General features: G+C 39.7%; 2 protein-coding genes across 2 annotated transcripts; one reads left to right on the top strand and one right to left on the bottom strand.

The window, feature by feature from the left end:
- The first annotated feature begins 3290 nt into the window (after positions 1 to 3290).
- Positions 3291 to 4649, top strand: LOC119654879 (40S ribosomal protein S11). Its single transcript, XM_038060486.1, has 4 exons — positions 3291 to 3402; positions 3884 to 4009; positions 4073 to 4278; positions 4476 to 4649. The coding sequence occupies exons 1-4, from the start codon at positions 3391 to 3393 to the stop codon at positions 4597 to 4599; spliced, it is 468 nt and encodes a 155-aa protein (XP_037916414.1). The 5' UTR covers positions 3291 to 3390; the 3' UTR covers positions 4600 to 4649.
- A 6473-nt stretch (positions 4650 to 11122) lies between these two features.
- LOC119654477 (minor histocompatibility antigen H13) lies at positions 11123 to 22882 on the bottom strand. Its single transcript, XM_038059896.1, has 3 exons — positions 22697 to 22882; positions 11678 to 12528; positions 11123 to 11551 (listed from the first exon to the last, which is right to left on the bottom strand). Exons 1-3 carry the CDS (start codon positions 22880 to 22882, stop codon positions 11473 to 11475), a joined length of 1116 nt encoding a protein of 371 aa, XP_037915824.1. The 3' UTR covers positions 11123 to 11472.
- Between the last annotated feature and the right edge of the window lie 538 nt (positions 22883 to 23420).

Raw genomic sequence — 23420 nt, 5'->3', positions numbered from 1 at the left:
CGCGCTCTACCTCGGCATTGTAACAGTATTTGATGCTGAAAAGCGGACAACAGTTTGGAGTTGTAAGAAGATAGTATATAAGCAAAGGAATTTAAAACAACAGCAATGAGAAGAGTTATATATTGGGAGAGGAAGGGATGAAAAAGAAGGGAATTAAACTATTGGTAAATATTTATGATATACAATACATGCATGTTGAAAATACTGATTCAATTTCTATTATAAAATTCATTCCACCGATATTTGATACTTGTTAGTGCACATTTATCCAATACCACTTAATTTTCAATTGTACTCTTCATCATATTCAATTCTTAAAACTCAGCACAATCCAGGATTGCGGGGTTCAAATGATGTGTATACCACTAATCCAAATAGTACAGGTAAAACGACGTCTTCTTTAACAGTAAACATTTTTAATATGACGATAATATATGATGATGGCCTCCATTTCATTTCTGAATCGAATATGCATTGTTCCGAAATCTCACCATCCTATTTACGCGGTTAGTCAACCGCCAGTCATTTTAACATTTCACCTGCGTCAGGCGATTCACCGCAGCGGTCAAAGTCGATCACAAAGAACGCTAGTTTTCGAACGCCACATCCAAGTTGTGCTAATGCCTGAAGCGATTTCATATCGCAGTTCAACCTTGGCGGATAGCATTGATCCGAGTTATTTAAGTTATTCGGGTCTGGGCAAGTCATTGCCACTAAGAGTGATAGTGCCTGTTTCATTAGGACCGATCGTCAAACATTCTGTTTTATTCAGATTCAATCTAAGACTGTGTTACATGAGGCGATCATATCATTTTTAAACAAGTTGCTCTAGATGTGCTTTACCATAAGACGCGGGGAAATCAACATCTGCATAAAGCAGTGTATAGTACGCTGTGCGTGTGACAGCGCCCATAACAAGAATACAGAGGAGAGATAAGAAAGCACTCCCTTAATGAACCGCCACATTTTGCACTTTACTTTTCAGATCGTAGTAGAGCAATTTAGCCCAACGCACGAGTTCTTCTGGTACTAGTTGTTGCCGTAGAGCATACAAGATGAGTTCGTGTGACATACGGTCAAACAGTTATGCTTCTCACAATGTTTCTTCATGAGTTACCGCGCAGCTTTGTTCCATTAGTAGTTTCCCAGTTCTTGGCAAACCCGGCTTGATTCCCGGTTATTTGAACAATGTCGCGAAGTTGCCAGAAGGCATCTTTCCCTGCATCGGATCGACCTGATTGTAATCCCTATGTGGTGGAGAAGTGAATCTTGTGATCGACTAATATAATGGTAAGCTTCATTAATCGATCATTAAAACGTTCGACTTCTTCAATGACGGAAACCCTCTGAGCTGGCAATACCGAAACTATATTGAGTCCTTGGGCTACCAAAATCGGGAAGTTTATTGCCATTTTTATCACGTTTTATGCCGTTGCTTTTGGCACCACATCATCAGGTTTCTTTTGAAGCGTAAATCCCGAAGTTGCAAGTTTCTATGCCTTTCTAGTGAGGGTACCAATATTTAGTGTGCATACATGTATTTGTTTTGTTCTTACTAATTTACTTGCGTACTGACGCTGTCTATGTATCAAAAACCTTTACTCATTTCTCGACAAGATCGGCACCTGTCCTGCCTCGTCGACTAAGGTGGAGACCCTAGTATTTCTTCATTCTCTGTCAATCTGTTGAGGTTTCATTTAGCATAATTGTGGAAGTCAGAAAAAGTTGCTAGTGAAGTTATGCAAAACAAACCAATAGTGAATTTTTGCATAAGAATGAGGAAGGAAAATTAGTGGAAAAACTAGCTAGCAAGTGACCCTAAGCAATAGCGAAATGATATATACAGCAAGACAAATAGCAGAAAAATACTTAGAGGAAAATCAACCTTTTTACTTCCAAAATAAGACCATAAAATTATATGTGCCTAGCAAAGAAGTCAATGAATTAATTATATTGGAAGACAATAATACGCTAACCACTCTCAATATATGATTGCCAGTCACCGCTTGATGGGGCATATCGCACCCAGTCCTTTGAAATACGCTTCAGTCCACTAGGACCTCCCGAGATGCCCGCATTCCTTCTTTACTGTTCTGCGCCAAGTGCTCTTGGGGCGGCCAATACATCGACCATCATGAGGAAGTGAGTTCCACACCATAGTATAGCCAGCAATGGAATTGTGGCCCCTCTTTAATGTGCGACCTATCCACTTCCAATTGCATCTTCTCTTCTAGGGACTTTTTAATCTTTCTATTGCTTTTAAAATATTGAAAATAATATTTTTTGTTGCGATGAATTTTTAAAACGCAAAAAAATGCAAACATTAGAAGTTCTGCGGGTCTTTAACTCCCTCTCTCGATTAATATAATCCGAATACCTTTTCAGTGTGAGGTATGAAAGCTAATATAGCAGGTAGTCATGGTATTCGCAGAGCCATGTTAAGAAAACACCTGATAAGCTATTGTTTTAGTACCGAATCTTCGATTTCTTAAAAACTCGTTTACATTTACAAAAGAATATTTGCAGAATGTTCACCGATATGGCAAAGTGTTAGTCGATTATTTTGTACAATCGAAGGCTCTTCTGAGTTTTTGCTATGAACACTTCCTTTAATGGTATGCAGGCTTCAGGGGCACAATAGCTCTTTAAGGACGCGGTGCGACGTTCCTTTAACAGAATAATAATAATACATGCATCAACAATAATTTGACGGTGCAAACAATTACGACCAGATTGAGCTAATTTTAGAAGTGAAGTGTTGTATTTCCGTTACATTATACTACCCGAGTGAAATTATGCGGTGTTTCCAGCACTGATGAAGTGGTTCCCGAAATATCGATATTTGCAAGAATAAAAATTCACACCAACGAAAAAGAAACAAGTTTTAATTATTTCAATTATACTACCATTAACCAAAACCGGATGTAGCGAATCATTATTCAGTAAATTTTTCAGATTATAATACTGTCGCCATCTGTCATCCAATTACATATTGCCATAAGTAGCACAGGTCTCCCTTTCACCTGGTGAATTAAATTTTGAAATTTTCACGAACGCCGTTGAAATTGCGAAGATCGAGATTATTACAACGGAATTCAAATATTTCACATCGAAATCGATAAATTTCGCATTTCTGCATAGTTACCTTCACTTCAATTTCTTTACCTTTTACGTATGAATTTTTATTACTTAATCGTTATTTAAATAATATACGAACGCAAAATGATAATGTGGAGGTTTAATCTATTGCTATTTTCCCTGTTCTACATTCAAGGCATCAACTGTAACAAATCGTTCTAGTCGCCGATTTGACTTTGAACGTACTCTTCATAGCGATGAGAGGTTCAGTGGCGAGCTTCCGCCCTGTCAGAGTTCTTTCTGTAAATCAGTATGGCCGATCAGGTATGTGTCGCGATTCGTTCTTCACAATTTTGTAGTTTTCTGCTTATAATGTAGTGCTGAGTAAGCTCTTGTTTAATTGCCTGTGAAATAAGATGTCGGTTTTTAAATTATTTGCGTTTCTTTATTGAAAAGTTTCTGTAGAACAGCAATATCGGAAAATATCTCCCGGCATTGACATTTCTGTGCCATGTGTTGTCTATGTTGATGTCGGATTTATTCTTTACTTTTCGTTATTCAATTCAAAGGTTCCTTGGTTGTAACCACTTTAAGTAACACGGTTTATTAATTGGATTTGAGTTAAACTACACGGAGAAAATGTATTCTGTTTCAAAAAAGTTACAATTGAACATAACCTTGATTCTGTTCCGAAGAAACGAGTCAAAAACCGCTCAATTTCACTGGCAATATTCTATGAAATATTCCATACTTAGTTTGCGCTAACTAACCATCGCTCTATCTTCAATTTTGCACTCATAAATAGAACGAGAGGGCTTTCCAAAAGCAATTTGGAATTAACTTGAACCGCAAGCAAAAGCCAGGGTACTCCAAGAAGAAGACCCTCCGGCGGCATCGCGATGTTGGTCTAGGATTCAAAACTCCACGTGATGTAAGTACATTAAACCCAACCGCTTGCTTTTCCATAAAATAATTGCATATTTTCTCTACACAGGCCATTGAGGGAACCTACATTGACAAAAAATGTCCCTTCACCGGCAACGTACGAGTACGCGGTCGTATCCTCACCGGAACTGTTCGTAAGATGAAGATGCAAAACACCATCGTCATCCGACGAGACTACTTGCATTATGTCCGCAAATACAGCAGATTCGAGAAGAGGCACAAGAACATGAGCGTGCACTTGTCGCCATGCTTCAGGTTAGTATTTTTCATTGAATTGCTTTCCTCGGAAGTTTTCTTATCAAAATGATGAAAAAATCATGACGGTCTTCATAAACATAGTTGATGAGAACCACATTTTTCTAAACCAAATATACTGATTTCTCTCTCTAATAATATGAAAAAAGTAATTCGTTTCCGTGCCGGCATTAACGCTAGATTTTTGTTTCTTGCAGGGATGTGGAGCTTGGAGACATTGTCACAATTGGAGAATGCCGACCACTCTCAAAGACAGTCCACTTCAACGTTCTTAAGGTGACAAAGGGTGCGGGCGCAAAGAAGAGTTTCAAGAAATTCTAATTCTTGCATTAAAACTTTTTAAGAAAATATAAAAAATGGTAAAATAAGAATCTGGGTCTTTTTATCAAGTGTTAATCCTCTTCTCCGCCCGATCACATAATCTCTGCACCTCAAATACACACGAAACGCGAAAGCCCTTCAATTCCATTTCGTGTGGCATGTTCACGTACGTGGTCGCCACTTTAGCCAGGAAAGTGGCTTGGCACATTATTTAGGATACTCAGAGTGACCACCAGGCAATCTATAGAAATCAAGTTCCAGTGGAAGAAAGGCCGGTGGACTGCTCGGATGGCACTTTAGTCCGATATATCCCGGACCCCTCCCAAGTGAGCGACCATTGGTGGAACAACGGAGCCGCAACATTGCGAACTGCATGTTTTCATACGGGAGGCTTACAGGGAAATCCAGAAGAGAGTGTCGACATAAACCCTTGAGCGCGTCGTTATATGATGGCAAAGATTAATAAAACAACGAGACGCACTCAATGGTCGAATTCACAATACTTCCGGTTACCAACGAGGAACTGTTGGCAGGATCGGTGACAATAAGACCCAAGTTTGGACAGTGTTTCCAACAAAGCTTTAAAGTAGGTAGAACATTTTAGGCCTGACATATTCGCTGACGCCTTCGACGTTTGCCTAAAAGAAGGGATATTCCCGGCGCAGTGGAAAAAGAAGACTTAGTAGTGCTTCTCGAACCACCTAGAGACTCAGCATCTTATCGCCCTGGATGGAATAGAGAAAGCTAAAAGACTTCTCGGGTCACTACCCATAATCAAAAGTGGCAACAACCTGTCCCCGCGCTTACTGCACGATGGCAAAACCAAGTGCTATACCATGTTGGCGTTGAAAGTGAATCATATTCAATTAAACCCGATTTGAAAGCATGTTGGTTGAAATAGGTGTCCCTGCATGAGTGTGGTTAGGAATTAACGTTCCGAGGAAATTCACTGGTACAAGACGGGAAGTTCACCATCACCACGGAGCACCGCAAAGCTCGGTACTGGGCCCGCTAATACGAAATCCGGGCTATAATGGAATGCTTGTTTTTCCCGTTCCAGAGGCTACGATTTTCGATTTTGTGCATGACTTGGCTGAGAATATACGTATCGAAGACAATGCAAGGGGCGACATCCTGGCTGCAAATTGTTAGGCTTCGACATTCGACCATATCTGTTATCAAATATGGTTGACTGCCAATTTTACCTTTAGGGTGCACTTTGATTACACGAGCCAATAGGCATTCGATACCTTCACGGCACTTCGAAGAGATTCCCCGTGGGCCGAAACACAGTCAGAGATCCATTTCACTGAAGCCATCGCCTGTCGGGGCGGAGGTGCTTGCAGCCTCTGAGAGTCAGAAGTAGGTGATTCTTATGCTGGCAACCCAGATGAGACGGGTCAGTGGAAGTATTCCGAATATTAGATAATGGTTTGAGAGGAGACCGACTACAATAATACCCAGTTCACCTCAGAACACTTTAGTTGTTGCAGGCAATATATGTATCCATTCGAACTAGATACACAGCACTGAACTTCGCTGCGCGAAATTCATAGATAAAGGGAACCTGAACCGACCGAAATTGATTCAGAAGAGTATAGTTGCGTAGGCACTTATTTCGAAGAATTCGTGGATGTTAAAATAGAGAACTAGCGGGTGAAGAGAGCAATGCGAAGGAAAGCCGAAAGAGGCAGACGCGTAAGGATCTAGAGGTAAACCACTGCGAGAAATACCGAAGTGGTGATCAGGCAGGTTTGGGACTGAAGAGGCCGGGTGTGCTGTTTAATGGGTGCGAGTCCCTCCGTGTACGAACAAAAAACAGCATATTCAATACCATCCAAATAAATTTTTATCTTGTACCCTATTTTGAGTGTGATAAGGACCCTTAATTTTCCGAAAGAAAGCTGGGAAAAATTGACAACTTTTTTCCTATTTTTCAACAATAACTCAAATTTTGACTGTGCAAAGGCTTTTTGATGCAAACCTGGTTAGAGAAAAAGAGGCTATATGATAAAAATGAAAACAAGAAAGAAACCCGAAACTTACTCAACAGCCTTGAGATTCCAGTGACAGTGGATATGTCATACATGCTTCCCCAGAGAAATTTGTGGAAGACATGCTCTCCACTTCAATTTAAAGCCTGCATCCAATGTCTACGGCACGGTTAGTTAGAAAGGAGGGTACAACAACTCCCTTAGGGGGAGAACACATTAAAACGCTTATTTTCGCGTAATTTTAGTAGGAAAAAGTAATTGGAATTCAATTAAATTTAGACATTATATTAATCATATTTCGAACAACTTTTGAGAATTTTTCGAGCCAAAAATAACAAAATTTCAGGGCATCAGTCCGTCTAATAATTTAATTTTTATGTGACTTACTTTCTAAGAATATTAACCCCAATTCAAGTAAAAATAATCAAATTTTTTTTCAATAATTATGCAAAAACGGGCTTCCTTAAAATATAATCCCAATTATTAGTTCATATTCTTGGTAATTTGATAAAGAATCATACCTCTGATTTTCATAGTGGTCGGTTCATTAATTTTTGAGTTAAAAAAGGAATTTGGCATTTTTTTTAAGTCGCTTTTTGGATATGAAGACATTTCCGACTCTTAATTACAAATACTTCCTGAAATGGGCTGACGCCAAGTAATTATAAATATGTACGCTATTTACATTGCGTTACAAGATTACGTAAGAGCATAAAGCGACTACCTCGTGGGTGTTGAGGCCGAGTCTGTACCCGATAACCGCTCGGTTCTTTGCTCATAAAATCTAAAGGAACGATCTATAAAAAAACGACTCTAAAAACCTAATATGGTTTTCCCCTAATAAGAAGAACTTGACTACAGCCGATTTATCGGTAACACTGTTGCTTAATTCTTCCAAAAGGAAATAGGAAGGCTCGACAGAAGGAAACTTCAGCCGTAGAGGATTACAGGCTTAATCTTGCCAACCAATCCTTCTCTCCCGTTTCTCCTGGTAGAAGCGGAAGAGAAGGAAAAGAAAGCTGATAATGTAATGCGGTATGTGGAAGCGGATCCATGCAGCTCGAACACCGTGAACCTTGGAAGGGTTCCAGCCGACGACAACGGAAGATACTGCAAAGGAACGCAAAGCTTATTGGGAGTGAGGACATGAGCGTTGCTACACCACCAAGTGTGGCAACAACCAGAGAAATCGGACGCAAGAAAGCGAAACATTCGGCGGAAGTTGGGGATAAGCTGGTAACCCTGGTGAACAGACTCTTCAGTTAGCATCAGTTTTCACATTAGACTGCACTTATGTCTACAAACACAAATATAAGTCAAATTAATTTGCAGCATGTTAAAACCTTTCCTTAGTTGCCTCCGCTTACTTATCACATATTTGTATTTATTGTTTTTGAAAAGAATGGAACTTTCAGGAACTCCAGAGTCGAGTTTGTAAACACTCTGTAAATACTCGGGAGAACAGGTGACAGAAGTGGAAGAGGCTAGTTGGCGCTTCCTGCAAATCGTTCAACTCGAAAGGGCAGCAAGAGAAATTAGGACATTGCACAAGCGGCGGCTACTATACTATCCTTGGAACACTTCAAGGCAGCTGGCATGGAAGGCATTTATCCATCCATACTGATGGGGTGTATAGAGCACTTAGAACAACTTTTAAGAAATATTTTTCGAGGATATCATGCTCTAAACTACGTGCTTACCTCTAGGCAAAAATTTAAAATAGTCTTCATACCTAAACCTTGGGAAAAACGACTATTCACAGCCAAACAGCGTCAGACAAATCAGCTTAACATCATTTTCCCCAAAATGTCTGGAGAGACTGTTCGGGCGTCACATTCGTGAGAAGGCGCTGAGCCGAACGCCCCACTAAATGAAAACCACAATTGTGGAAAATGTTGTGAGTCTGTTCTTCATTCCTTAGTATCGAAGATAGAGGTACCAACTCTAAAACCTGAGTACGCGATGGGGGTGCTCGTGAATATTTACGGGGCGTTTGACTGTACGCCTTTCCAATATCTATGTGGCCCCGCCAGAAAGCATGATGTCCATGAAACCTTAATTTATTTAATGGACAATAAACGGAGTAAACTCCAAATACTTATTGTCCTCAAAAGGAGGAGAAAGCAATAATCTTATCCTATACTTAAAACTACTTAAAGAAGCGAAGTTAAAAGGACAAGCTGTTGTGCGTTGAATTTCGCAATGCTTAGGAATCGGGGAATGGAAGTAGACTTCGAGCTCTACTAAAGGGCACGTTAAAAATGTCTGCACTACGTGCGTTATAAGACGCAGGACGGCAGGTGATGTCGTTAGCGGCGGAGTAGACCATCAGACCCGAAGAACGTTTTAAAAATGTGCATTACGGGGAAACCGGAGGGCTTGTCCACGCAAGGAAAGTTTTTCTTAAAGAGGAGGGAACGGGTGAATCACAGTTACAGGAAGGTGATAAAATTACAGAACAGTGCTCGAGGGTATTCCTCACGTGAGAATTGAAGGTATCTAAGAAGGGTTGGATAGAGTCAAGAGCAGAGGAGGAGTGAAGTATAAAGCCTGACAATTTCACTACTCGATTGGTGACTTCGAGCCAATGACTTCGAGATCTTGAGTGGAATTTAGGAATGATAAGGGATGTCCGTTAAGATTTGTGGGTTGGGAGTTTCCAAAAATAAGTTCAGTCTCACTTTAACTTCTTACTCGCGCAATTTTCACGTCAAAACTAATATCAGATTCGGAAAGTACTAATTGTGATCTTTCATTCGATACCCCACATGACTATATTCAATGAAAAAAATTTGTACATCCCCCCTTTACATGTATGGGGAGCTCCCCTTTAAACTGCACGCAAATTTATGTCACTCAATGTATGCGTGGGATTTCATAGTTCCCATATGTCCACCATCGATCGTTCGAACCGGTTTAGCTATTTTGGAGAAAATTGCATGTGACAGACAGGCAGTGAATCGATTTTAATAAGGTTTTGTTTTACACAAAAATAACCCATTTTACTCTTTCACAAGGACACTCTACGTGGATGATAACATAATATATATAGCCGATTTATTATATAGAAGATCTACCAGTTTTCATATAACTTGTGGAACTAACACCAACTCCTTTACTAATTCACTTAGTCCGCTGTAACTGTTTACGCTGCCAAACGGTTACGAAATATATCTCTTGTTAGCATTTAGTGATCAGCCATAATATGAGTTAACAAATCGGGAAACCGGAAGCTCGGCGCTTCGCGTATGAAAGGTTTTGTTTGTTTCTTCTGTTAGTATATTTGAGTGAAGAACTATCCGATTTGTACGCAGCCCATTATGTATATGCATTTAACATGTCAGACTACTCACTTTAGTGTGATATTGATATTTAGTTCCAGTAAATTTACACGGTAATGTCAACTTTGAGCTATGTACCTTTGTTAGTAATAGTATGATTTTGATCAAACTTGGAGATAATATACTTTATATTATATGCTATACTAATATGGATATGGAGAGTATTGAGGCCTGGACACCATATATCATAGATGCAGCTTCATGATTTTTTTCAGATTTTCGGTTGGGTAGTTTCTGAAAATGGGTCCGTTAAATATATCATTACTTTCCACCCCTCCCACTCCCCGCCTTTGTAACAAATGTCAAAACTAAGACCGGCATTAAAAAGTACTATTCGAGACCTTTCCTTTGATATCCAACATGACTATATACGTTGAAAAAAAAAAAAATTATACCATCCTTTTGCATGCCCCCTTAATCTCAACGCAGAAGGATATCACTCACCACAAGTCTGGGTGTCCATAGTTTCCACCTTCTCATCAAATTTCTTGTCAATTGATGTAGCCGTTTCTGAGAAAAGTGCATGTGACAGACAGACATTAAACCGATTTTAATAAGGTTTTGTTTTGCAAACAAAACCTTAAACACTAAATTGAATTAAAAGCAGTAGTAACTACTAGCGCAATGGGATGAAAGAAAAACAATTCATCACAAGCAGCCCAAGAAAGGTGGAACGAAGTGTAGAGCAAATTGAAAATGTTAAAAAAAATTGGGGATATTACTTTATATGCTAATCAGGCTCTAAATGTGATGTAACAAAAAGAAAAATATTTTGTTTTAAGACTACGTCTCTAAAATGTTAATGCCCATAAGATAGAAGTCTAAGCAAATGATCTAACATTTAATGCTAACCGAAAGAAGGCTGGAGTAAAAAACTATGATAAACATCAACATGGCAGCATACATAAATAAAAAGCTCATCAATATTTTACGTTACATTTTCACTATTATTTATTTTATTCCATAATACTCTTTTATTTATAAAATAAGTACTTTTTTTCTCTTCATCTTGGCCTTAAATAAATACTTTCTGATACAATTTGGAAGCGAATTTTTTTGGAAAATATATATACAACAAAAAGCAACAAACAACTGGATCGAAATTTATACGTCCGCCTCTAACTCCTTTCATAACTTCTTATAAATATCCTAAACTCACCTTTTGAAAAAATAAAGCAAAACAAAGAATATTTGTAATTTCACATGATTATTATTCAATTTTTTTGTGTCTTTTGTAAAAAGCATGTTTTCCTTAAATAAACACACATTTTTTTCTAAAAGAAGTTTAACAAAATTGTAAATATGAATATAAATGACCCGAATTTTCCGACCATTATGCAAGCACTTTTCTTCAATCTTTTTATCAGTTACCGAAAAACGACACGGTCACTTGTGGGGGAAGATGTCTCAAATTGAAACATATTATCCGGGAATTTGTAGCTTTGTCTGATTTGTTTAGCTTTTGCATTGATTTTAAGTATTAGGGTACCCATTTTTCGAAAAAATGAAAAATATACGGGTTCAATAGAAGACAGCATTTACTTGGATTTTTTTGAATCTTTCTTCTTTTCCTTCTCTTCTTTGTCTTTAGTTTTATCTTCTGGATGGTCTTCATAGCTGGAAGGGAAAGTATGGTTAGATGAGGTGAAAAATAATAAAATTTGAAATGTGCTTCGAAGAGAAAATCAAACTTCCATAAAGCACATAGTAAAGAAAAAAACAAGAATATTAAACAATACTCACGCGAACAAAGTCTTGAGATCTCCTTTAATTAATGCAATTGCCAATGGTGTAGCCAAGCAAGCTGGAACTAAATACAGGAGAGCGGGTTGGGCATGTTTGAATACATGCATAACAAAAATAGTTGCCATCAAGCCCAGGAAATAAGCGATTAATGTACTAATGAAATACGTGTTGCTTTTGCGCTTCAGACTATGGTCATATCGCAACAGGAGAGCGATGAATATACCAGGAATAACGATATCTCCTAAACCCAACATGGCAAAATTCGAAGCATTCAAGCCATTAGTGATAAGATCTTGAGGAAATACCAATTTAATTGGGGCTTCGAAGCTTTTGGCCACAGTCACCATTACGTTTGTACCGAACACCCAGAAAATATCGTAGACAAAAAGTCCACCAAGTAGGATACATCCGGTCACAACATTATTCAAATGTAGCAGCTCCACACCGTTCACGGCAAAAGCAACGCCAAATAGATTGTTCGCAATCCAATGTTTCTTGTACAAATACCACACGCCAATTACAATGGAGATGATGAGACAGATGATGTCGTGCGTCGAAAACTTATAATTGACAATATCCTTCTTCTCTTTGCCTTCGCCTTGTGTGAAAAGCAAATGGAATGGTATTTTTGGAATGGCTGTTGGTATTAGTGATCCGATAATTGGGCTAAGAAGATGGGATAGGGCAATCACACCCAGGAAGAAGAAGTATCCTGTTAAAAGTAGATTCACATATTCCTTCGAGAAGATTTTGAAGAATAGATAGAGCGCGACGAGAGCTCCTGATGCTATTACCGGGAACATCATCGCATCCTTTGATGTCATCGTGTCAGCCTTTTCTCCTGTTTGCTGAAAGTAGAAACAGGAAACGTTAATAAAAGGGTGCATTAGTGTTCTGACAAAGTGGAGCAAATTTTATCGAGGTAGAATGCAAACAAAAACCGGAAATTGCGTCCTGCAGGTGAGGTGAAGCTTTTATGATTTTCCTGTCTAACAATTTTCCAGTGCGCGACCATTCCACTTTATGGGCAATATACACATCATGTCATGCTATTTTTACTCCTATTGAAACTAGCCCATCACCGGACGGACCTTAATTGCATCAAATACAATTCAAATACAAATACATTATCCTGCTTGGTATTAATAAGAATAGATATTTGTGCATGTTTGTGCTAAGTTGATTTTTATGATTCTCTTTTCCGGAGAAATAACTTTCGTAAGAGTCCAATTTATTGTCGTTCATTTTTTTAATTTCATCGCGCCTGAGCCTCTTCAAAAAATCGTCCTCAATAAAACGATTAACGAAGAAAAAGAAACGAACGTTGTAATGAAATACAGTTTCCGATAATAGAACTTAGGTAAAGAAAGGATTCAATGTTTAGATTGGAATTTCCACGTTCATAGGGAAACTTTCCGACAAAATTTTGGAGATATTTATTTCATCCAAAACATGGAAGTCCTATGGCAAGAATATTCTAAAGAATGCAACGTAAATAAAACGGAAGTTTCGGATGAATGAAAGCGCAAAGTGTAACAGAAATGTTTAAAGGTTCAGAAGATTCACTTTCTAACTCCAATGAAGATGATCAGGGAAATTATGTTTTTACTATTAATCCAGCAGATCAGTCTCTCCCCTGAGAGTTGAGGGTTTTATTATTCATTCACTGTTTCCGACTTGTCGTAAACGGCAACTAAAAGGGGTGGAGATGTGTGGGCCAGCAAACTGCAAATCCCAAATATTCTACTTTAGAAACGACTACTATACCTTGGAGGCGGACGACTTTTTACTTCCGTTAACGACTTATGATTGGAATATGCGAATGTTCCTTGACGACCGTGTCGAGGCTCTCCAGAACGTTCGCTCACACCAATTTCAGTGAAAGTTTCAGGAACACTTCAATCGGGCACGGAGACTTCCGATACAAAGTATAAGGAGGTTTCCTGTAAGCAGCAGAATACAATCTAAAGGAGTTCCTAAAGGTAATATTGAATCGTGATAGGTAAACTGAATTTGCCCTCTGCAAACACTTTGCTTGACAATATCATGAGGAAATGAACATCATTTCTTCATGACCATGATGAGAGGTCTGCCATTGTCCCCCAGCTAAATAGATGGAAGGTATATTTCATAAGCGAATAATATCCGATGAAGTTCTACCTTTTGTGGATGAAACAGTTAATTACCGTAACATGAGGATACGAACTGCTTTTCAATCGAAAGTGAAATCGCTGTGCCACTGGGCTTGTTTGTTGTAGCCCCTGTAAAGCTGCTATATCTACATCATTCTGGGAATCTGAGACCAGAGAGTGCAGAAATAAAAGACAAGTATCTTAAATGAAATAATTGGAGAGGTATTTGTAAGCTTCCTGCCGATGAGAAACGAATGGGCAACATTATCCTGGAACTTCGGAAGCCTAATCGGCAGTAGCAGGTTGGTTCCCGCTCTGGATCCTCTCCTGCACTGACCCCATCAACGCCCAAGGGATGATTTTGGAGCAATCTGATCAGTTCGTATTTCCGCTTCAACTGCTTCTCATCGATCTCAGGAAAAACTTCAACACCGTCAACAGGAAGTGGCATTCCCAATCAACTAATAGCTATTATTAGCTATTGATATCGCAAAATGTCATGTGTTGCATCGAAGTAATATTTCAGATAAATTCGAAGTCCAAATTGTGTTGTCGCTGATACTATTCCTTCTCGTCATCGGTGACATTCTTTGTGCTGCCCTATCTGAGCAACGCGGAGGGCGTTAATAGATCATGGTGTCGTTCCTCAAACACCCCGACTAAGCTAATAACTATAACTTTATTTTCTCTCTCATGACATCGACTTTGGCCAAATGGGTTGGAATTTGGAGAACGCGAGCGGAGTCGGATTGAAGATTAACACCAACAAAACCAAAGTTCGACAAAACATCAAAGGCGTTGATCAATATATGTTAACCGACACATTAAGAATGCTAGATCCACCTTCGCTGCCAGTAACATTAAAATGAAGTGAAGTTAATATACGAAACCCTTTTGCGAAGATCTAACTAAGCATGAGTTTCGAGACCCGTGTTTGAGAAAAATACTCGAAATAATACGAGTCATTGAACAATACAATCTGATGATTCATTCCTAAGCACACGCTGGAAAGAAATTGTCGAATCATCTACTTGGATACGCGTCTCGCAACGAGAGGAGGATTTATATGTCGGACCTCAAACATGTAATTTCTTCAATGGAGAAGACGAGAAACCCATTCGACTTTCCAAAACGCAGAATTCTGCACTGTCTAAGGAGACGAAATTGATTTTTTTATTTTTTCTTAAATTACGACGCAAAACCTTTAAATCCCTACATCAAAAAAATTCTCCCATTACACTGAAAACATACCCCCAGATAACCAAAAAAATTGCGCAAGAAGTTTTAGAAAGCCTCCCAAACAACGCTCTTCTTGAACCCCACTTCAATTCAAATTCTAACCACAAGACTCGGCAAAAAATCTTTGAAGAAAGCAACCACCCTTTCTCCACATTTGCTCTCCCAACAAATAGGCAGAATAATCTCGTTATAAGAGAGTTAGATAATTCTTACTCTAGTGACGAAGAACCTCATCGTCTGGGGATAATAGTGTCAATAGCTGTTCGTATTTTCGAAACCATGATGCGATCAGAAAGAGCTGCAGCTCTTCTCAGTTACATTTAGACCAATCTGGCAAGCTTTCTAAAATTCGCACTTTTGAAGCTGTCAACGTTGCGCTCACCCGTGATTTGACTCAGGTACTCATTCACAGCTGAGTCGACTGATATCAGTGCGTCAAGTCACGATACAAATCCCTCTAATACCAGTGAGATTTGAACCACAACCTTCCGTACGACAGCTTCGTACTTCAACCACTGAGCTATCCGGAGGCACAGAGGCTTGGTAATGTCGCATCAAATTATAATATGTCGTACCGATGCGTGGCCATAAACATAGAGAATTTCAAGAAAGAAAAAATCCTTCGTATATAAGTTGTGGTTTCCGTCCCACTTAGCAAACTACCACAACTGCCCTGCCTTCATTAAGGCTAGATCTTGCTTGGACACAAAATCGAAATCATCTTTTCACACCAAAACCAGCCGAAAGGACAGATTTGGAACTGATGTCGACATTGGCACTCTACAATCGGCTCTGCCACTTGTACTAGGAAATATTAAATAGACCAAGGCCATACAAATATCAATCAACAGCCGACAAGCGATAAAATTAAAAATCAATTAAGGTTCGAATTTGCATCCCCATATTCACAAGCACTTGAAATCATTTTTTAGCCCAAATTCAACCAAAAGAACAGGCAATCATAACTACAATAGATTCGACGACGATGCTCAGCTCGGCTCTTGACAACTGCCGATGCCACTTGTACTACGAACAGTAATGATGTTAGGTGACGTTTTGTAAAGGAATATCATATTACAAAACGTTACCTATCATAGAAGTAATATCACCATCCTTTTGGTAATGCGGGATGTTAGGTGACATTGTTACGTTTGGCAATATTTAGTTGGCACTCGATAATGGTAATGTGATATTACACTTTATAGTGATATTACTTATGAGATATCATATGTATCACGTACCCACTGCTGCCCATTGCTCCATTGTCCAATTCATATGTTACCGAGCGAACTGAATACGAGCTGCTATCAATTTTAAACAATTTGCAGACCTGTGAACTGACAACTTCTTGTAAGTGTTGTCCAGTTGAGCTGCATTTAGATGCCGATTTCTGAATGAAGTGGTGCCAATATAACGATCATATCGTTGAGATATAGTGCGTTTTCACTAAATTCAATAAATGCAACGATTTGTATTTGTTGTTAAAGCTCAAATGCCTATTTGGAAACCTCTTGAAAGTCTAACTTTATTTTCAATAAAGATTTAATAAAACAAACAATATCTGAAGTTGAAAAGGCACTGTGCAATGTGTTTGTGGAATAGTGAATTAGCTAACCTTGGCTCGGATCACTATCAAACCCGGATGGATGCGTAAAAGGTGGTAAATAAGATTAATTAAGAAGGAAAGAACAAGCCTATAAGTAGGTTGTGCAGCAAATTGAATGAGACCCCTGAAAAGACTCTGTTCAAAGACGAATATAAGTTTGCGGAGGTTCTCTAGAGAGTTATGATCCATTTTATATTGGTTCAAGTGTTACTCCCTCAAGGCGGGAATTCCATAATATAGTAGGACATAACGAAACAAATTTTCGTGTCCCGAACGCAAACTCGATAAGACCGAATATGTTTGCCAAGTTGTACAAGGCAAGCATTGTATAGAAAAGTAAATACCAGTGATCATTGTGAGAGTAGAAACTTACGTTGGTACCTATCTTCTTACTGTCTCATATATCTTTTGGGCTATAGGGAAAATGCTGAAGCTCTAGATGATTGACGACCTGGAAGCTTTTCAATTTGACAGTCTGATTTTCGTGACGCGATTTCATTATTGAAACCATAAAATAGTTTATTGGCTCAGCTAAACTTGTGAAGATTGATATGAATAATGCAGGCAAGGAGAGTATTATCGCAACAGTTTCCCCCAACATGACTCTGTACTGCGCCGGCTATTGAGAACATCATGTATAACGATGTACCCAATCTTCAGCAAACCACGGCAGCGAATAACGCCAAAGATAGCAATGTTAATCAGGATGATGCTGTTCATGGGAGGTATGCAGTATACCTTTAAATTATTCAGGGATGAAGAGAGAAGGAGAAAAAAATGAATACCCACAGATCTGGAATTTTGTTGTTGGTTTGGAATTGAAACACGCATAATTTTCACCACGAGCTTAGATTTTTTCTTTATGGCCATGTGTTCATGCTACTCCTCATCTATAGTTTGGAATTTGCTCTATTTATCGGCGATGAAAGGATCATTTTGATTTTTGTTTGGCAACTTGATATTATCGACGGACAAATGCTGCCACAACTAACCTAGAAGAAACAATCCATCGGCTTAAAAACCATAAGTCGCCAGGACTCGATGGAATTACAGCCGAATTGGTTAAATATAGAGGCAACTACACTCGGTTCATCAACTGATGCTCATGGTGTGGGACAGCGAATCAATGCCAGACGACTGACAACGAGGCATTATCTGTCCCATACATTAAAAGGGGGATATCGCGCAGTGCAGTAATTATAGAAATTGATAAGACTGACTAGCCTGACTCTAACCAATGTGCGAGGTCCGATAAAAGTAGCACCAAGCAAACCTATCATGCGTCCTCTTTAACCTGGCCCTGGAGAAAATGATTCGCGATGCAGATGTAAATGCGAGAAGCACCATGCTCTTCAAGTCCACCCAACTGCTGGCCTATGTTAACGATATTGACATTATGGGAAACACAACGCGAGATTTACAGTCTACCTTCATCGAGATCGAGCAGACGCGAGATCTTGAGTTGCACATTAATGAAGGCAAGGCCCTTTGGTGGTCAAAGGGTAGTATAGGTCCCAGGGCGAAACGTGGATTGGTACCCGCGATAAAGCATAAAACCTAGAAGACACCAGCTGGACCAACAGCTCTACTATCAAACCCTACCTCCACTTCCACGTAGTGACCGCTGGGAGCTCTTTCTTAACGAAAAGCTGCAGATGGAGAAGCATGAAGGCGAGTCTCCCGCGCATAAAAGGGGACAAATTGTACCAACTGGTCCTCCAGGTTGGGGGTTGGATAAGGCTCATAATCCTACACGGAAAACAACTTGTTATGAAGCCACAACAGGAACCTCGGACTGGATGGATTTTACAAGGACGAACCCGGCAACGAAAAAAGAATAACGATGTGCATATTATCTCATGGAACGTGCACTCCCTGTACAGAGATGAAGCTGCCATGCAGCTAGCCGACACCCTGTCCCAATAAAGAGCGACCAATTACACCAAGTAGTTCATCAACTTGTGCTCAAGGTGTGGGACAGCGAATCAATGCCTGACGATTGGCAACGAGGCATTATCTGTCTCATACATAAAAAGGGAGATATCCCACAGTGCAGCAATTATAGAGGTATCACGTTGCTGAGTACCATCTATAAGATATTCTCCACTATCTTGCTAGGCCGGATAGCTCCATACGCCAAGAACATCATTGGCCCATACTAATGGGGCTTCACTCCAGGCAAATGAGCAACGGACCAGATTTTTTCTCTGCAGCAAGCGATGGAAAAACTGTTGGAATATGGACACCAGTTGCACCATCTTTTCATCGACTTTAAAGCCGCCTATGACAGCATACAAACTGCTTTCATCCTGATCGAGCAGGCGGCGCGAGATCTGGGGCTGCACATCAATGAAGGTAAGACGAAGTATATGATGGCAACGTCAGCATCGAAAACAACCAACCAACAACATCAAACCGCACTGGTCAAACAGGAAGTATAAGGATAGGAGAATAGAACTTTGAGACTGTTGATAATTTCTCCTATCTAGGGTCGAAAATCACAACCGATAACAGCTACGACGATGAAATCCGCGCACGGTTGTTGGTTGCCAACAGAGCCTGTTTCAGCTTACAAGACCTGTTTCGTTCGATACGTCTCACCATAAGGTAAGTCCTTATGTATTTCTATTTCTTGGAGATCTGAGTTCTAAGTAAAAAAAACAAACTGCGAACTCTTGGCCGCATTCGAGAGAAGAAACCGCCGAAGAATTTTTGGCCCCCTACATGAGGATAGCCGATTTCGTAGCATACATAATGAGGAAATCTATGAGCAATACCACGATCGTCTGGTTGTGGATAAAAACCAACTCAACAGGTTGCGGTGGGCAGTTCACCTACTCCGTACGGATGAGAATAATCCAGCCCGGAAAGTCTATAAGGGCAAAATCTATGGTAGAAAAAGAAGACGAGGCAAACATTGCCTGAGTTGGAGCAATGGCGTAGTTCAGGACGCCGGACAGCTTTTAGGGAAATTAAATTGGTGGAACCCGGCACAAAACTGGAGTGTCTGGAGTTCCTTACTAACGGAGGCCTGGACCGGATACCGGTTGTTGCGCAGATGGGGATAATGACAATGAAACACGTCTCCCATTGGAGACGACCAAAAGACAGACCAAACCATCGATGTCGATCTTGATACTTTAGACGATTTGAAAGCCTCTCGAAAGGAGAAAAGACGAAAGCGTGACTCCACGACTACACCACTACACCCAAATGACTGTAGTTGCTACAGCGGCATTCCAACGCATCAGACTTTAAAATCCCTTATCTATGCATTAAGTCCGTTTCCGGAAATCCCAAACTTGCTTTTTGAAATTCGCCTGCAACGACAATTGCAACTAATAAAATTTTCCACAAATGGGCAAATCTTCAGTAGATCTTGTTCGAGGATCATTTTTGTTATTGTTATGGACACTGTCACGTGGAATATCCAACATCCACCGCCCTATACACTACTTTATGCAGATGTTTTCCTAGCGTCTCCTAGCAAAGCTGATCACGACAAACTTGTTCAAAAATGGGATGATCATCTGATACAGAATTTTTGACCACCGAACCCAATGGATCAGGCAACATCACTGGCAGTGGTAGTGACCTTTCTAGAAACGAGCGATTTAAATTTCTCGGATCAATACTAGCAGCCATAGGTGAATTGCGGACCAGAATGAAGTCGCGTTCAACAACTGACGTTCTTTCTGATCGACGCATCAACGATCGTCTGAAATACAAGATTTACCGCAGTTTTTTTCCATCCTGTCATCCTCCATGGTTCTAAATGTTGGCCGATTATATAAACGGAGCAAAGATTTTGCACCAGACGTAACCCGCCGTCATATCTGAAATGAGGATATCCGCGATCGATATGGGATTGTACCGATCGTCGAAAAATCACAAGAGAGGCGTCTTCAAGGATATCGTCATATAATTCGCGTTAACGAGAATGCATTTGCCGAAGATTGGTCTGAACATCGAAGTCGATGGAAAACGACTGGCCGAAACAACGATGGCTTGACACGCTGGATGGTGATTTGAACGCATCGCGATTACATCCAGATCATGCCGTTGACACAAAAAAATGGCGAAAAAGACCAAAACGAGAAAATGATGGTTCTGGACGGAGCAAAGGCTAAAGAAGAAGGAGAACCTATTTGAAGTATAAAGAAATTGGTAAAAGAGGGTCTTACGCGATTGCGACAATATTGCATTATTTAATCTTCATCGTTGAACAGTTGCCAGTAAACAGTTGCCAGTGAATACTTCGGCAGACAGAAAAGCGTGTCTGTCCGCCAAATAACACTTAGTCCATAATAATCCTGAAAAATGAAATAGAAGGCTCCAAAATGATAACAAATGCAGAATGTTTTAAAAGAAAGCGAATTCAAAAGGCATCCAAAATTAAAGAAAATGATTTTTACAGAATGACGGTATCCAATACCGTACGTTGTTATTAAGCTCATGGTCTGTTTCTTCTAAAAGGTTGGTATGGAGCTTATGCTTAAAACTTTAACCCCCTTTCCCGCCGGCTTCATCAGGCTTTACGCTGGCATTGGTTAAACCCACAAAGCTATTCTGTTTTTAAAACCCACTTGGGGTTCAGCTTCTTCGGTTCTTGTATCTTACTTTTAAGAGAAAGTTAATATTCCTCTTGCTATTTTAATATTTAGACAGGAACCAAAGAACTGTTAAAACTTCTGGATCAGGTAGATCATGAGTTTTCCAAATGACACAATATACAATGTAAGGATTCCTGATTGTTGTGGGATGTAATGGGCGGCGTCGGGAGGTGGAATGACGAGCGACTCCGAAGACCAGGAATTCGCAATAAACGATTTCTTCACTTCCGAATGTTTGTAATTTACTTTCCTCGTTATTTAATAAATTATATTTTTTTTATATAAATACGGAACATTTCTATTATTGTTAAAAATGCCTGGAAATTAGAAATTATAAGAAATTAGGATTGTCTTAAACGTTTTTCTTTTAATTTTCGAGCTGGTCTGTATAATAGAGCATTTTTGGAAAAAATAGCATGGCTAGCTTCTGTACTATTGCGTTTCAAATCAAAAATTCAAAAATTGCGATCAACTGTTTGAGTGACTGCGGTTAAGCCATTGATTACACCTCTGACGATATTTGTAATTCTTCGCCGGTTTTCACCAAAGCAAATTGATAGCGGAGCCTTTTGTAAAAGACATTACCAATAATACATTTAAAACTATACATGAGATACTGTCGCCAGTCCATAATAATTTCCTCCTCCAACAGAATCACAAAATCGACGTCGAAAACTAATCACTGTTCACTTGACGCATTCAAATATTGATCCTGGAAGGGTTCAACAGAAAAGTTCTTCCCAAGAGATAGTTTAGGGCTCACGTTTGAAGTGAATAATTGAACTGCGTCTCGTTCGTTGGGTCTCGCGGAAGCGAGAGTTTAATCCTCCCGAATTCCCAACGATATAAAACGCGCGATAAGCACTCACAATGTTTATGTTGTGCTCCTAACTTCCCGCCATTAGTTGCCAGTGTCTAGAAATGTATATACTTTGGCCACTATTTGACGATTTACAGCTCCCTCCGTTGATAATTGCCGTTTAATGCACCAACAAACCCATGATTTGCAATTGACTTTGCAGGAAAGTTGCATCATTTATATTCATCGCGTGGCAGTAGCGATTTTTTTCAAGTCGAACTACCGCAACGAGCGTAAGTGATAAGTACGGTCAACTATTTCGTACGTGGCAACTGATCCACTTAACAAATCAATTTGCAAGTCAGGGGAGCCACCGAGCCACTCACGCTCTTATTTCAAGCTCAGCCAACACCAAAAGTGAAAGTTTCTTGTCTCAAGAATTCTGACGTGGTGCAGAAATCCCGACAGACAGATATGATTTCGCCTGGCGTAATCCACAGTTTGTCGTAATCAATCAAAACAACCTTGAACTTTTCCCGGGCATTGGTTTTCCCCCCGGTCTCAGCCGGCGATTCCTTCCAACAACGAAAGTACCTTATCAACTCGCATCTCGTTGTAGAAATTTACCTTCTTGATTTTATGATGCTCGACAGAACGTCGCGACCCGAAGAAAATCGGCAGGATGGCCATTATGACGAGGCTCCCGTAGGCGACAGCCATCCCTTCAGGAGTCGATGGGGTCTTTGCATTTGTGATCGTCTCCGTTATATTTTCCGCGGCTTGCGCGACCGATTCCACCACTGCATCACTCATTTTACAATTTATCAATTATCGGGTAAACTGCGCGTTACGACTAGGATTTCAAGATAGTTGATCTGATGAAGGATTGTGGCAGACCTAGCACAATCTACTATTGGACTCGAAACAAATCTAGAAGACGAAGAACCGTGTCGTGTCAGATGTGACACGCACTCAAAACTACAATTCTACACTTGTTCACGATTGACAGTGGTTTTATGGGAATCCAATTGGTTTCTAAAGTTGCCAGTTTGTAGCTGTCAGGCTAATAAGGACAGTCATACATTGTTGGATCTTATTGTGGATGGAAATTTGACTCATAGATGACAATGCTTGTGTACTAACGATTTTATGATTTTTATTGTTAGTCGGTATTCACACTGTATTGATGGCCGGTAAATCATTCGTTAGAAATTTTAACAACAACAGTATATTCTCCTTATTACTTTTACTATTTTAACTTCGCTCCACATCACTTTACCTTGAAAAATAATAATAAAGTACATTTTGGTGTGAGAGTGGCAACCGTTCCGATATTAACATAATTTGAATA

The sequence above is a fragment of the Hermetia illucens genome, chromosome 4 (genome assembly GCF_905115235.1).
Source record: "Hermetia illucens chromosome 4, iHerIll2.2.curated.20191125, whole genome shotgun sequence".
Lineage (NCBI taxonomy): Eukaryota > Metazoa > Arthropoda > Insecta > Diptera > Stratiomyidae > Hermetia > Hermetia illucens.
The sequence above is the reverse complement of the archived record's forward strand: the minus strand, read 5'-3'. Positions and strand labels throughout refer to the sequence as shown.

Bases quoted from the DNA above. Each gene is read 5' to 3' on its own strand.
- LOC119654477 (XM_038059896.1), bottom strand. From the start codon at position 22,882: ATGAGTGATGCAGTGGTGGAATCGGTCGCGCAAGCCGCGGAAAATATA. The intron at 12,529-22,696 runs GTAAATTTCTAC...TTCTACTTTCAG, and splicing joins AGCATCATAAAATCAAGAAG to CAAACAGGAGAAAAGGCTGA. The intron at 11,552-11,677 runs GTGAGTATTGTT...TTTCCCTTCCAG, and splicing joins GATCTCAAGACTTTGTTCGC to CTATGAAGACCATCCAGAAG.
- LOC119654879 (XM_038060486.1), top strand. The intron at 4,010-4,072 runs GTAAGTACATTA...TTCTCTACACAG, and splicing joins GATTCAAAACTCCACGTGAT to GCCATTGAGGGAACCTACAT. The intron at 4,279-4,475 runs GTTAGTATTTTT...TGTTTCTTGCAG, and splicing joins CACTTGTCGCCATGCTTCAG to GGATGTGGAGCTTGGAGACA.